Source organism: Lepidochelys kempii, chromosome 2 (genome assembly GCF_965140285.1).
Source record: "Lepidochelys kempii isolate rLepKem1 chromosome 2, rLepKem1.hap1, whole genome shotgun sequence".
Classification (NCBI taxonomy): Eukaryota; Metazoa; Chordata; order Testudines; family Cheloniidae; genus Lepidochelys; species Lepidochelys kempii.
This window is the reverse complement of record NC_136381.1, coordinates 184,907,337-184,922,471: the sequence shown is the minus strand read 5'-3', so window position 1 is coordinate 184,922,471 and position 15,135 is coordinate 184,907,337. Positions and strand designations below refer to the sequence as shown.

The following is a 15,135-nucleotide window of genomic DNA, read 5'->3' as shown; positions in this document are numbered from 1 at the left end:
ATGTGCCTCACTCAGAGCGATGCTGTTTTGCCTGCATTTCCTATTCACCCAGGGGCATGTGATACCAGGGAGGGTTTTCTGTGTGCCTGTCATGTCCCCTTTTAGCAAGAAGTTTGGGAGGAAGCTTTCTGCTCTAAAAGTGCCAGCTTCCTTTGATTTGTGATGTCCCTATTTGGTGGGGATGTTTTCCTCTTCGTTTCTGGAATCCCCCTAACGCACACTCCACACCATACAATTTACTAGAACATAAATGAGCAGCTGCACTTCTTCAAACGGTGCCACGCTCCCGTATCTTGAGCCTTACTAAAAGGTAAAACAGCTCCTTCAACCCTCGTGTGCAGTTGCGTGTGTGTGTGAGTGCATTACTTTCTTTCACTACTATGACAGCACATGCTCCTGCAAAGCCGTTCAAGGCATTAGAAATACAACTCCTCCCTCCAGTGCCCCATGTGTGTGAGCAGCTCAGGCTTTCTGCTTCAGCTCACTCCCATTTGATCACTGGGCTGACAGTCACGACTCTCTGTTCTACACCTCCAGGCTTCACTCTGAGGAAAGAAGGAGCAAGAAAAACACAGAAGCAGACACACAACTGACCCACAGAGCCATCAATAACTTACTTCCCTTGCAGCAGAATTACAGAGGGGAAGGGGGCGGGGGAGGGGGGAGTGAGGGAGGAAGAGGAGAAGAAAAAGAAAATCCAGAGAATTCTAGCCTTCAAATATAGCCAAACTGAGAATGAGAGGAGTGTGTTTGCGCTGCAGGAACGGAGAAGAAAGAACAAATTAAATAAACAAAAGCAGGAGAGGACTGGAGCTCTCTTCCCGATAGCAACGGTATTATTTTAGAGGTAAAATGATTCCGCCAAGCAACACTACTGAAGTCAGTGTGGATAATGTGGAGAAAGAGAATGAACTAGAGAACACAGATCAACCCCCCTCTCCAGCATCTACTACCAGCCAGGAATCAAAGGTATTTAATCCATTTGGTATTTAAAAAAAAAAGGCAGATTTTACTCTATGCTGGAGGTATATTTTTGTAAATTGAAATTCTGGACAAGGATTAAAAATAGTGATTTATTATTGTTGTGGCTTATAATGTTCTAAGCCTATTACATGTTTATAATGGCCAGACTTCAGAACACTTGCCATTCACCTGGGTGACCCTAGAGTTTGAATTGAGGGGGAGAAATGGTTTTGAGATTTATTTTTCTTAAGGGGGAGGGGGAATCAATCCCTTTCAATAGATATTTTAATACTTGGCATGAGAATGGGTCCAAGGTTTTCACTTGTTCATGGCTGGAATAACTGAATGTGTTGCAGGTTCAGGAAACAGTTGTGGGTTATTTTCTGACAGATGCTTCTGTGAACTTGGGCATTCCCTTTTAAACACATCAGTATTTGAAATAGGGCCTGAATGGTCATTTTGGTGCAAGAATTCGTACCCGCTCTCTATAAGAGATGGTTTTCTTCCCCCAATCCATTTTAATTATCTGGCTCAAATTACTTTGCTAAAAAAAACAACCACTCATCTCCAATTTCTGTGCTCTTAAATGTTTCATAGATTTACTTGCGAAAAGTTTCTGGGTCAACCTGTGTATAATTAGGAAGAGAAAAGTATATGAAACAAAGCAGATTTCCAAAATAATGGTGCTCTTCTGTTTACTGGACAATTTCACAATTTATTTTTTATTGGCATTGCAGTTGTGCCTGGGAGCCTCAGGCATGGCCCATGGCCTCATTGTGCTAGGCACTGTACAAAAACAGCACAAAAAGATGGTCTCTGACCCTAACTGCTTATGTCCGGATAGATATTTAGAAACCACAGGACCTAATGGCAGTTTAGCCCAAGATGGGCAAACTTTTTGGCCTGAGGGCCACATCTGGGTATGGAAATTGTATGGTGGGCCATGAATACTCATGCAATTGGGGGTTGGGTATGGGAAGGGGTGAGGGCTCTGGCTGGGGGTGTGGGCTCTGGGGTGGAGCCAGAAATGAGGAGTTCAGGTGCAGGAGGGGGCTCCGGGCTGGGCCAGGGGATTGGGGTGTGGAGGGGGGGGTGACTCCGGCTTGGGGTGTGGGCTCTGGGGTGGGGGTGGGAATGGGAATGGGAATGAGGGGTTGGGTGTGCAGGAAGGTGCTCTGGGCTGGGACCGAGCAGTTCAGAGGGCAGAAGGGGGATCAGGGCTGGGGCAGAGCATTGGGGTGCAGAAGGGGGTCAGGCTCCGGTTGGTACTTACCTCAAGCAGCGCCATGTCCCCCTTCCAGCTCCTATGTGGAGGTGCATCCAGGCAGCTCCCATTGGCCGCAGTTCTTGGAGCCCCCTGGAGCATGTGGAGTCCCCTGGCTGCCCCTATGTGTAGGAGCCAGAGGGGCGACATGCTGCTGCTTCCAGAAGCCACGTGGAGCCACAGCACATGAAGAGCAGGGCAAGCCCCCGACCCCGCTCCCCAGAGGGACTGCCGGAGCGGGTCAAGCTCTGGACCCTGCTCCCCAGCGGGAGCTCGAGGGCCCGATTAAAATGTCTGAAGGGCTGGATGCAGCCCCCAGGCCGTATTTTGCCATCCCCTGCTTTAGCTGATAAGGGGCACATTGTATCTGGATTTAAGTCAAACTGCTGCTTTAGCCCACAGTATATATATATTGTAGTATTCCACAGAATTCCACAATAATGACCTAAAGCAGTGTAGTAACAGTATAGGAAGCCACAGTACTTTCATGGATGCCGGCTTCCTCCAGGCCCCGGGGATGCTCAACCTGCTGCTCTGCACCAGGCTGCGCCCCCACCCCAACCCCGCCTCTTCCCGCCCATGTTCGACCCCCCACTCCACACCCACCCTGCCTCTTCCCACCTAGTTCGCCCCCTCCCCTGAGCGCTCCTCCTCCCCACTCCTCCCCCTCCCGCCCAGTGCCTACTACACGCTGCGGGAGCTCAAGGGCCAGATTAAAACATCTGAAGGGCCAGGCAGGAGGCACTGGGAGGGAGAGGGAGGAGTTGATTGGTGGGGCCACTGGTGGATGGGAGGCGCCAGGGGGCTGGCTGCTGATGGGTGCTAAGCACCCAAGATTTTTTTCCATCTGTGCAGCCAGAGAGTCAGCACCTATGCTTTGGGCCATGCTGAGAGTGTTCTTTGGTACCACAAGGAAGAGAATTAGAGAATTCTCTAAATAAAGGCACACCTTTATCTTTAAAAGAAAAAGCCCTGCACCATCAATATTCTGCAATAATGATCCAATACTACTGTGAACTGTAGGGCTGTGGGACATCACTGTAGAACACAGAAGCATTTTTAGAGGAGATGAAAAAAGAGACAGTTATTCACTGAGGGCCCAACTCCACCAGGATCTACCTGGTAGGTATTGAGCAACCTTGTCTCCCAGAGAAGTCCATGGGATTTGAAAGTGCCTCACAGGAGACACTCAGCACTCTACCCCGTGTACAGATGAGGTGCATGAAGGTGTGTGCTCGGCCATGGCTCCTTGGTGCTGTATGATACTGTCCTCAGGCAGAGCCAAGCAAAAAGTTATAAAGCTTTAGGTTCTGTTCATCTAATCAGACTTGGCTACTACTGTGTGCATGAGGCGCTTCTTGGATGAGTTAAAAATGCTTTCTGCACAACAAAAAGGACTAATTCTGATCCTAAAATCAGATCAAGCAAAATATTTATCTATAAAATTACTCTTCTCCTGGTCATACATCCATACTACTCCCAGTAATGCCAATGGGAGTTAGGCTCATCTGGCAAGAGGCCATGATACTGCTAAATGACTTCTAGTCGAACAATAATCTTTAGCTTTGCCAGTCTCACACCACACTTGAACAAGCAAAAGGCCTGGATGTCTGAAGTTTTTATCCGTCAATACTGTTATTTGCATATAAAGACTTCAACACACGTAACGTGTATATTTATGTTTTGAGTATTTATTTTAGATGCGATCAGAAGGGACATTGTATTCTCCATTGTACAGAAAAAGCCACTTTAAAAATGAACAGGGAGCTCTTCAGCAGCATAAAAACTTTTGAGGAATAAAGACTCATGGGGCCATATTTCAGAAAGCAGGCTTGAAATGTGCATACACAAACTGTTGTATTCAAAAAGATGACAGCCAAGCAATACTGCAGTACCTGATGAGCATGTTTTGAGATGCACAATTTCAGGCTACCAGAAAAGCAGCTGAAATTTGGAGGGCTCTAGCAGGCAGGAAGTGAGTGGTTGGTGAAAATCTAACTTTGTTGCCATGCAGATTTGTGCAAGTGTCTACAAAGATGTTTATTAGGCATTTCTAATTGGACAGCCTCTCATAATTGAATCACATTCCTTATATGGAAGTATATCCCAATCAACAGTAAACTGCAATGCCATGTACAAGTATCAAGTAATCCTCACAAACCCTGCATTGACTGGGTAAGTATTGTGAACTCCATTTTACAGATGAGGAAACTGATGCATAGAAAGGGTAAGTTCAAGATTCTGATACCCTTGCTCATACTGACTAGCACCTTAATGATTGGTTTCAATGCAACTGCTCACAGAGTAAGGTACAATTCAGCATGGGTAAGTGTACTTGAATTGAACCCTAAATGATATGTTCAAGGACACACAGCTGAAGATGCACTCACATGAGGTCTGAATGTGGCCCAGAAAATTCAGGAGAATCTAACTCCCAGCACCACACTATGGCCATGTCTACACTATGGGGACTATACAGGCATAGCTAGGCATCATAGCTAGGCCAGCATAACCCCATAAAGCAGATGCAGTCTACACCGGTGGACAGGGTTTTTCTGTTAGTATAAGAACACCACCATCATGAGCAATAGCTAGGTCAACGCAAATATTCTTCCATTGATTTTGCTGCATCTACACCTGTTGAATCCATTGATTTAGCTGCATTTACACCTGCTGGATTTTTCACACGCCCCTAAGCAGTGTAGCTATGTCAATCTAAATTTTAAGTGTAGATCAGGCCTCATTCCTCTCAACCATGCTGTCAATGATCCTTTATGCTTTGGGTCATTGCATTGGAATACACAAAATATTGTATAGCCTGTAATATAAAGCAACAAACGTGCTTAGAACATGTGCTTAGAACATACGACTTTATGTTAAGGAATTCCCTAATATGTTTGCTTTACTCTACATAAACACAAGTTTTCAGATTATCTGCCCTTAATTTAATGTATGAGCCTGAGGGACAGTATACTGTAGATATTGTTGTATCAGATGTGTATTCAAAGGGCAACAAATATAACTAGGCCTGCTTGTAACAGAATATAAATTCCTGCTATGTTCAAAAGTCTGCAGCTTGAATGGTTAGGAATACTGTGATGATAATAGTAATTTATTAGGTATTACAAGCATTTATTTGGCACCTAAGTACAACGGAAAGGGTGTGTTAGATATATAGTAAGAACCACCTTATGTGGGTTCAAAATTAATAATTATTTGTAATAATTATAAATTATACTATGTACATATGTTTCTAAATTATGGCTCCTGTGTATTTGACCCCACAGATCTAGTGAGACGGAAAAGGCCAGTTTTTGTAGGGTCCTCTAGTTCCGCACCTAAAAAAAGGAAGGAATTGACTAATGTATTCTGTAAGAGAATTTATTTCTCTGGGATCTTGTCACTTGCAGGGGTACTGAAACAATTTGTATAGTGGGGGTGCTGAGAGCTATTTAACTGAATTGTAAACCCTGCATACAATGGAAACCACTTCAAGACGGGGTGCGGCAGCACCCCAAGCACCTCTAGTTCCAGCACCTATGGTTACTTGTGCCTTTTAGGACCTTTTGGATAAATCCTATAGAAGGTAATAGAAAATTATAACATTTCAATTTTTGCACCATGTTATTGAATTCAATAAAGAATTCTAATCCCTGCTATAATGTTTGATAGGATGATTAAAAAGCGCATGAGAAGGAGATAATTCTTCATTAAATGCTATAGATTTTTTAGAGTTATTGGTATAGATACTGATTAGTTCTGTCCCTATTGAATTCAGTGGAACTTTCCTAACTGAGCCCACATCTTGACTTCTTCTATAATTAGTCAAGTTTTATTAGTGTTGGGTTTAATAATTTGGGACAAATCTTCAGAGACATCAGACCAGAACAACTTAAATATTCTATTTGCATCTTCAAGGCCTAATTTTCTGAGGTGCTGAGCATCTATAGTCCCAATTGAGGTCAATGGGGAGCTCTGGTTGTTCAGTGACCATAATCACCAAGCCACTAGGGTTTGATTTATAGCCAAGGTGAGCTGGCTTCCATTGAAATTGCCATCCAGAAATTTCTTTCTTATAGGTGTCGATGGACACCACAGAAAATCAGGCATTCTTTCATAGGTATGCCCATTTCCATCTACTTTTGTAAAGTACAGGTCTGTGTATGAGAGTCACACACCATTAAATATGCTCCGTAGTGGAGATATTTGCATAACAACCCAAAATTGACTTGCACATTGAATTGCTGGCACTGTGGAGATCTACTGCGTAGCCAGTGACTAGCTCACAGGTAAATAAAGAAAAATATCTCCCAGGTTAGTGACAGCAATTAAAGATACCCAGCACATTTATGCACTCTCTATGTATCAGCATACAGGTAATGGAAAATACTAAAAATCTACCTTTTTAGTATAATGAATCTTCCAGAGAGGGATCTGGTCTTCATACCTGTAGCAATCTGTAGTAGCAATCCAGAAGTTTGAACCCACTACCTACCACCCTGTGGGCCACATACAAGTAATATAATTAAATAATGTTTCTAAACAAAGATATCAGTAGCAAATTCTGAGCTGACTGAAATGGCTTGCAACCCTATTGATGTTAATAGGATAACACATGGTTTAATCTTGCAGGATTTGGTCTACAGTGTTTAATGGAGATCTCCCCTGCATAAAGAGTTAATACTTCATGAAGCTTCATAGATGAGGGATAGGTTACTGGTCAATGAATATTTTAAAAGGGCAGGTAATATAGCATGCAGTTATTGCTTCCCCCTCCACACTACTGAATAAATATCAAATATGCAAACTGCTGCTATGATTATTTTCAAGGGAATAGAAAAAACAACTTAAAAAGAAAACCTAAGGGGAAAAAGGGCATTTCCTGTTCTTCCCCACAGATGCTTTACATGCCACTTCCTAAAATGGTGAGTACATATTGTGAAGGAAATAAAGTTGGTAGTTCTAAGGGGAAGAAAATGAGCTAAGGTATTGGGCTAACACATTTATTTGGGGGAGTATTTTAATAAAAGTATACAGAAGAAATTTTAATTTCAGGTAAGACAGTGGTGTTCTATCTCTATGAATAACTACACTTTTTGTTTCCCTCTACTGATATACATAAACAGATATATTTTTCTTTTGTCTTTGTCCTTTTCTTTCTTACCTCTCACCTATTCACCTGCTGACCAAATATTCAGGGACTGCATTATTTTCTCTATATATAATTAGGTTTGTGGCTCCTTCTGGGGCATCAGGATATCCGAAGTAAAATGGGAAGTCGATCTGTTTATTCTCCTTTCCCCTACCCACCCTGCAATCCAGAGTAAAGAAAAACGTCTACTGTCTCTTGATGCATATCTGACTTAGCACTGGCTAGTAATGACTTGACTTGAGCCTTGTGTGAAAAAAATCTCAGTGCCAGCAATAAAAGCAGATTTGCCTAAAGAGAAGCAATATTTTACTGAAACAAAATAAGCAGTTTTTGCAGGTAGAAAGCTATCATTTTTTCATGTGAATGCTCATAAAACAAAATTTGGTTGGTTTGCCCAGATGTACTTCAGATGTAGGACCACATTTTCAGCTATGGGTGACTGAGTTGGGCTCACTTGATTTGTGAGTGCATCTACCCCATGCACAAAACTTGTATATACACATACAAATGGGCATTCATGCAAAATGGGTAATAGTGCACATACCAAACCAGCCATTTGGGGCATGGAATTACCCATTTCATGCCTTTGAAAGTCCATTTCCAATTGACGCATGAGTTGATTTTGCAGTTGTGGCATCACAGATATCCAACTTTGAAAATGACACTCTGCACTGACTGACTGGAATAAACTCTGGGCCTGATTTTCCTTTTACACTGGCAAGTATCACGAGTGACTCCACTGAGCCTCAATACTTGTAATAGGAGACCAAGGACCCTTGGCTCAGCTCAGAAAACCTCCAATCCATATCTGTGATGAATATAAAATGAAGTTCTTGTGATGTTGGCATTGAGCATTCAGACACTGTAAACAGGTTGCAGATCTGTTTAGAGAAATGAAGCTATTGCATCTAAATTCAAGTGCAATCATCCTCCCTGTTTAGGCTGCAAAGTTTTCTTATTGTATATAAGTCATTTCACAGTAGAGCTGCTTTTTAACCAAATGCCCATGCCAGAACTTATCAAATTGAATTCCTGTCATTTAGGCTTTTGTCATTGATCGGTCATACTGTACCTGTTTCATTAACAATTGTAATAATGGGGCTGTTTCCCAGCCAGGGGAGCTTGACTCCCCAATGGAATTCCTAAGTGAGTCCTGTAGATGAGTATCGGTGACAGCTCAGTAAGTTTTCTTGATACAGATAAGTTTGTAAACGGCATTTAGAAAGGGAGCATTATTAAAACACCACACTTGCACTGCTATATTAATGAGAATCATTTTAGCAGTCAGCTGTTGTGAATGGAAAGCAAAATACACCTGACCTTCAGTACATGCCAATTAGATTTGGTTCAGATAGGAGCAAAATGCTACGCACTTTAGACTTGTAAATTCCACATACAGAAAATAATCATTTTTTTCAGCCATCCCTTAGAGTAAGACAAAGAAATATAAGGCTATGGTTCATTGGACAGAGCAAAGGCCAGCAGGTGTACCTATAGCAAATGATGTTGAATAGAGCTTTAGGGCCAGATTCTCATCTCAGTTATTCTAGTGAGACTCCATTCACTTCAGTAGAATTACATGATCTAGCTGAGAGAGAACGGGTCTTTACTGTGAGAGTCTCAGAAATCTAAATTTCATCTAATTTATGTTACCCCAGTTTTCAAGGGTTATCCGTATCTGGAGTAATAGAAATGGGATGAAATTTAATAGCGCAAAGTACAAGATCATGCACTTAAGGACTAACAACAAATTTTGCTATAAGCAGGTGACTTACCACCTGAAAGCAACAGAGGTGGGGAAAGACCTGGGTATATTGATTGATCACAGGATGACTGTGAGCTGCCAATGTGATGCAATTGCAAAAGGCTAATGCAATCCTAGGATGCATTAGGTAAGGTATTTCCAGTAAAGATATGAACATATTATTACCTTTGTACAAGGTGCTGGTGAGATCTCATCTGGAACACTGCATGCAATTCTGGTCTCTCTGGTCTTTTAAGCACTCACCTGGGAGGTGGGAGATCAAGATTGAAGTCCCGACTCTGCCTGATTCAGAGCAGGGACTTGAACCTTGAGTGCAGGGGACTGGACTAGATGACCTCAAGGTCCCTTCCAGTTCTATGATTCTGTGATTCTAACATCCTAACTGAATGCCTTAACCAGCAAGCTATAAAGTCAGTCCCTTGCACTTGGGTATTTTTGTGAAAGGCTGTGGCTTCCTTTCACATCACAATGAAAACAAAGTTTGAAACCCCAGAATTTTTCACAAAACAAAACTGTTGTTTTTTGGCCAGCCCTAGTGGAAAGTTCTGCATTGATGACAAAACCAGAAAGAAATGTGAACTTATCCAAGCTGCTCGATAAATCCTAGAACAGTTTCATGAAATATGGGCATAGACAACGCTTTGGCAGGTACACAGCAGTGAAGTCTATCTTCAGTAGTTAGTCCTAATGACAAATGTATTTATTTCTCGTAGGCATTGCATGGGTCTAGATGAACAGTCATTCACTTAATCTCTGCCTTCCAGTCATCTTCTCTCTCCTCTCTGTTCCTCAGCTCACCCAAGTGCTTTCATCACAGAAGCCAGAGCCAGACCTCAGATTTTCTGTACATACAAAATGTCCAGGGTCAAGCCTAGTCAAGTTAAAAGTTGCCTATAATGAAAATGGATGATAATCCTTTAGCGTGGGAGGAAGCTGGTTTATAAGTGCTGCTAGAACTGTGCAGCTCAAGTCATAAGTATTGCTGAAGTAAAGCAAACTCCAGAGGCTTGACCCTCATTTCCTCTATAAATGAGTCATGATGACTATTTTTTTTTAAACAAGAAAGGCATTGCTGCTGCTCCTCTATGGCCTGCTGTGTGCTCCCTTTTATTTGCCCCAAAATGTTAAGCATCACAAAGTGTCTACCATGTTTGAATGTAAATTTATTTCTCTCTTGGTATAACTTCATGTTGTTTTCTTTTTTGTATTATACCTTATTGTCACCAAGAAAATGGAATTTTGGCAATCAGGTCATGGAAAATGTTAGGTATGCTAACAAAATGGATCTCTTTCCTCCTCATTTAGGGTGTCTTCCTAGGATTTGGGCCTTAGTAGTCAGTAAGTAATGGGAGTGAAGGGGATGTTTCCTCCCTTTGAGTTGAAATGCACTGCACACCCAGGCATTCATTGCCCCTGCCGGTTCAAGCACAGGAATCAAAAAAACAGAAATCAAACCCAAGTCCCCCCAAGGTAGTGCAGAGTGTTACAACTACGGGCCAGGAATCCCTGCACATTACGTGGAATTTATTTATTTAAGTGACTTTCCAAATTCGCAACCCTCATGGCCAACGTTATTTGTATGTTAACAGAATAGGTACAAAGAAAAGGAGTACTTGTGGCACCTTAGAGACTAACAAATTTATTTGAGCATAAGCTTTCATGAGCTACAGCTCACTTCATCGGATGCATGCAGTGGAAGGTAGATTTATATACACAGATTTATATACACAGAGGACATGAAACAATGGATGTTACCATACACACTGTAATGAGAGTGATCACTTAAGGTGAGCTATTACCAGCAAGGGAGCGGGGTGGGGGGGACTTTTTGTAGTGATAATCAAGGTGGGCCATTTCCAGCAGTTGACAAGAAAGTCTGAGGAACAGTGGGGGGTGGGCAGGCGAATAAACATGGGGAAATAGTTTTACTTTGTGTAATGACCCATCCACTCCCAGTCTCTATTCAAGCCTAAGTTAGTTGTATCCAGTTTGTAAATTAATTCCAATTCAGCAGTCTCTCATTGGAGTCTGTTTTTGAAGTCTTTTTGTTGAAGAATTGCCACTTTTAGGTCTGTAATCGAGTGACCAAAGAGACTGAAGTGTTCTCCAACTGGTTTGTGAATGTTATAATTCTTGACATCTGATTTGTGTCCATTTATTCTTTTACATAGAGACTGTCCAGTTTAACCAATGTACATGGCAGAGGGGCATTGCTGGCACATGATGGCATATATCACATTGGTAGATGTGCAGGTGAACGAGCCTCTGATAGTGTGGCTGATGTGATTAGGCCCTATGATGGTGTCCCCTGAATAGATATGTGGACACAGTTGGCAACGGGCTTTGTTGCAAGGATAGGTTCCTGGGTTAGTGGTTCTGGTGTGTGGTGTGTGGTTGCTGGTGAGTATTTGCTTCAGGTTGCGGGGCTGTCTGTAAGCAAGGACTGGCTTGTCTCCCAAGATTTGTGAGAGTGATGGGTCATCCTTCAGGATAGGTTGTAGATCCTTGATGATGCGTTGGAGAGGTTTTAGCTGGGGGCTGAAGGTGATGGCTAGTGGCGTTCTGTTATTTTCTTTGTTGGGCCTGTCCTGTAGTAGGTGACTTCTGGGTACTCTTCTGGCTCTGTCAATCTGTTTCTTCACTTCAGCAGGTGGGTATTGTAGTTGTAAGAATGCTTGATAGGTACAGTATGGGCAGTGGCAGTACAAGCTTTCTGATGTGCCCCCAAGCTGGCCAGGAGGGACCTCATGTAGTGGGGAGCTGGCTAGTGTAGTTGCTGGGTGGGATTTTCTTTCAGTTTTATTGTGTCAGCAAATCCAGTAGCGTGTAGACTATAATTATTACTTTTGCAGTGATTCCCACCTGGTCTAAGTGACACATGGCACAGACCTCTGACAGATTATTATTTAGAGATCAGGAAAGGGGGAATTGATGGCAATAGCTCCAGCAGAACTGGTCTAATATAGATAAATGAAGGCCTTTCCACATCAGGAACCAATGGCAAGTTTCTAAAATTGGAACAGTCCTGTCCTTCTCAGAGCTGCACTACACCGAGAATGCAGTTTTGGAGACTCAGTCCACAGGAGTTAGCTAGTCCAACAATCCATACAAGACTGTAGAAATTCAGACCTCTTGAAAAAAGAAGGTAATAAAATTAAGCCAATTCTTTCTGGGAATATAAGCAATTTATAACAAATATAGTCCACCAAAAGCAATAACCATGGGGGCACACAGTTATGCTCCACCAACAACTGCTGAGCCCCTGAAAAGATCCCCTTCCCCCAAGGTATCATACCTCGTGGTCAATAAAACTGGTAGCCTCCCCAGTATATGAAAAGCAAGACTACAGTTCGGAAATAATTGACCCAACACAAAGTAATAAACATTGCACTTGTTGACCAGTATAATAGCCTTCATTTGACTCCCAAGAGCAGTTGGCACAGATCTTTTTATGGATCTATGCCACTTTATGCCAGCAGAGAATTTGGCTCTATGACCATATTTTGTTAAGCTCAGAAAAGTGCCATCTCAGGTTCATATCCAACCTGAGACTCTGGCACAAGCCCTGCTACAAACCTGGATTCAGTCTAGGAGAATTGGGACTTCATTCCAAATCAACCTTTCGTTTCCTCTCCTCCTCCCATCTTTCTGTTGCCTTTGGGGTGGAAGTGCTGGTTGCCTTTTATCCTCCCCTCCAATATCATCAGAGGACAGCAGGACCATGCTCCTTCCTGGTCTACGTGATCAGCCTGATTTTTCAAGTACTGAGCACACAGCATTTACTGTCAATGCCTGTGCTGAAGTCATTGGGAGCTACTGGGGGCCAAGCACTCTTGAAGATCAAGCCACGTATTACAGTGCCTATTTGTGAATGCAGGAACCAGACTTTTGAAGCTATTTCTGCCATGACAGATATATGAATTTTAAGAGCTGTTGTTCATTTAAATATTCCAAAAAGATTTCAGCAGAGATGGCGATTAATGGTTAAGGGGAAAGGGCCATGGAATAGGAGGAGGGGAGAGTAAGCTCCTTCATAGCAAACAGGAAGAAGAACAGAATCCTCACTCACATCAAGTTCGTACCCTTTCAGCGCCTTGAGAGTCAGGACATAGCTCTGCCCTGATCATGTCTCTCTCTCATTTCTTCCTATGGCTGCCTAGGTTCCTTCTATGCAACCCTCTAGAGGAGGGGTGGGCAAACTATAGCCCGCAAGCCACATCCAGTCCATTAGACCATTTAATTTGGCCCTCAGCTCCTGCCAGGGAGTGGGGGTGGGGGTTTGCCCTTCTCCGGTGCTCCGGCCGGGGAGCAGGGTAGTAGGCTTGCCCCGCTCTGCATGGCTCCCAGGAAGCAGCCAGCATGACCCCCTTCCGGCTCCTATGTAGTATGTGGAGGCATGGCCAGGCAGCTCTGCATGCTGCCCCATCTGCAGGCACCGCCCCTGCAGGTAAGCACTGCCCAGAGCCTGCACCTCTGATCCCTCCACACCCCAATCCCCTGTCACAGCCCTGATTCCCACCCTCCTCGCCCTACGAACCCCTCTATCCCAGCCCAGAGCCCCCTCTTGTACCCCAAGCCCCTTATCTCCAGCCCCACCCCAGAGCGCTCACCTCCCCTATGCCCCAACAGCCTGCCACATCCCTGATCCCCCTCCTGTCCTCTTAATCCATTAGTCCCAGCCTGGAGCCCCCTCCTTCACCCCAAACTCCTCATCCTCAGCCCCACCCCACCCCTGCAACCCAACCCAGAGCCCTTTCCCGCACCCTGACCTCTTCATTTCTGGCCCCACCCCAAAGCCTGTACCCCAGCCAGAGCTGAGCCCTCACCCCCTCCTGCACCCCCACCTCCAATTCCGCCATACAATTTCCATACCCCGATGTGGCCCTCAGGCCAAAAAGTTTGCCCGTTCCTGCTCTAAAATATCCTGGGTAAGACCCTCTCTGTATCGAAGTCAATGGGTTTTTTGCTATTGATTAATTTCTCACTCATTTATGCACCTCTGACCATGACAGTCTGAGTGCTTGGTACTCCCTCCTTCTCTTCGAGCCCAGCGAAGTGCTCAAGCTTGTGTGTAACTTTAAGGATTTGAGTTACCCCATTGACTGTGGGATTACTCACATGCTTAAAGTCATGCATGTCCTTAACGGCTTTGCTGGGTCAGGACTCTGGTGCACTGGTTGAGCATCATATCCTATTCTTACGTATAACTCACTAAGAAACTCAGAATCTCCCCTTTCTGTGAAGTAAAACTCCACATTTTTAACCCTGCAGAGCTACATGATAATGGACATGGAAGCTGTGAAATGTTTACAGAAAAGCTGTTTCTAGTCTAACACTTGGACTATGCCTTCATTGGAGAAAAGCATGTGTTTTCTGAGAGACGGCAGGCTGCCCAGAGGCTGGGGATCCCAGTGCGTCTAGACTCCCAGGCCAGCTGACTCCCCAGGTTGTCTGACACCAAATGGTGAGTTAGCTGCCCCAAGCTCCACAGAGCCTGGAGAGGCAGTAGGTCCAGCAGTCTAGAAGCTTTGGGGTCCTTTGCCCCAGGGCCGTCTGTGTGGTAGGTCCCTCCCAGACCCTCAAACCTGGGAAGCCCTAGCACCTGCTGACTGAAATTGACATGAATTTTGTCAGTTTTACCCCTGCTATTCAGTGGTGGGCAGCAAAACTGACAATCCTGTTAATTTCAGTCAGCAGCTACTGGGTCCAGAGAGCAGATTTTCTCTCAGAAATATCAGAATTTCCCAAACGAAAAATGTACAGACCTTTCAGTTTAAAGGAAATTTTCTAAAAAATGCTTTTGTTCCAAATCAGAATGGAAAACAAATTTTTGAAATATCACAATTTCCCATTAACCAGTTTTGGACAGCTCTACTTAGAATAAACACCAACGAGATGGATTAGTGGCCAGAGGGCAAGGGAGGCAGTCAAAGGTATATGATAAAGTGCAGTCAGGGGATAAGTGAATTTATCAGATATTTCTGTATATAT

At 43.7% G+C, this 15,135-nt stretch overlaps 1 protein-coding gene across 1 annotated transcript in view; it reads left to right on the top strand.

The window, feature by feature from the left end:
* The first annotated feature begins 696 nt into the window (after window positions 1-696).
* STAC (SH3 and cysteine rich domain) overlaps window positions 697-15,135 on the top strand; it is a 106,132-nt gene continuing 91,693 nt past the window's right edge. The window contains exon 1 of the mRNA XM_073329503.2: window positions 697-969. Coding sequence (XP_073185604.1) covers window positions 853-969 — 117 coding nt within the window. The 5' untranslated portion in view covers window positions 697-852. The remainder of the gene's footprint in view (window positions 970-15,135) is intronic.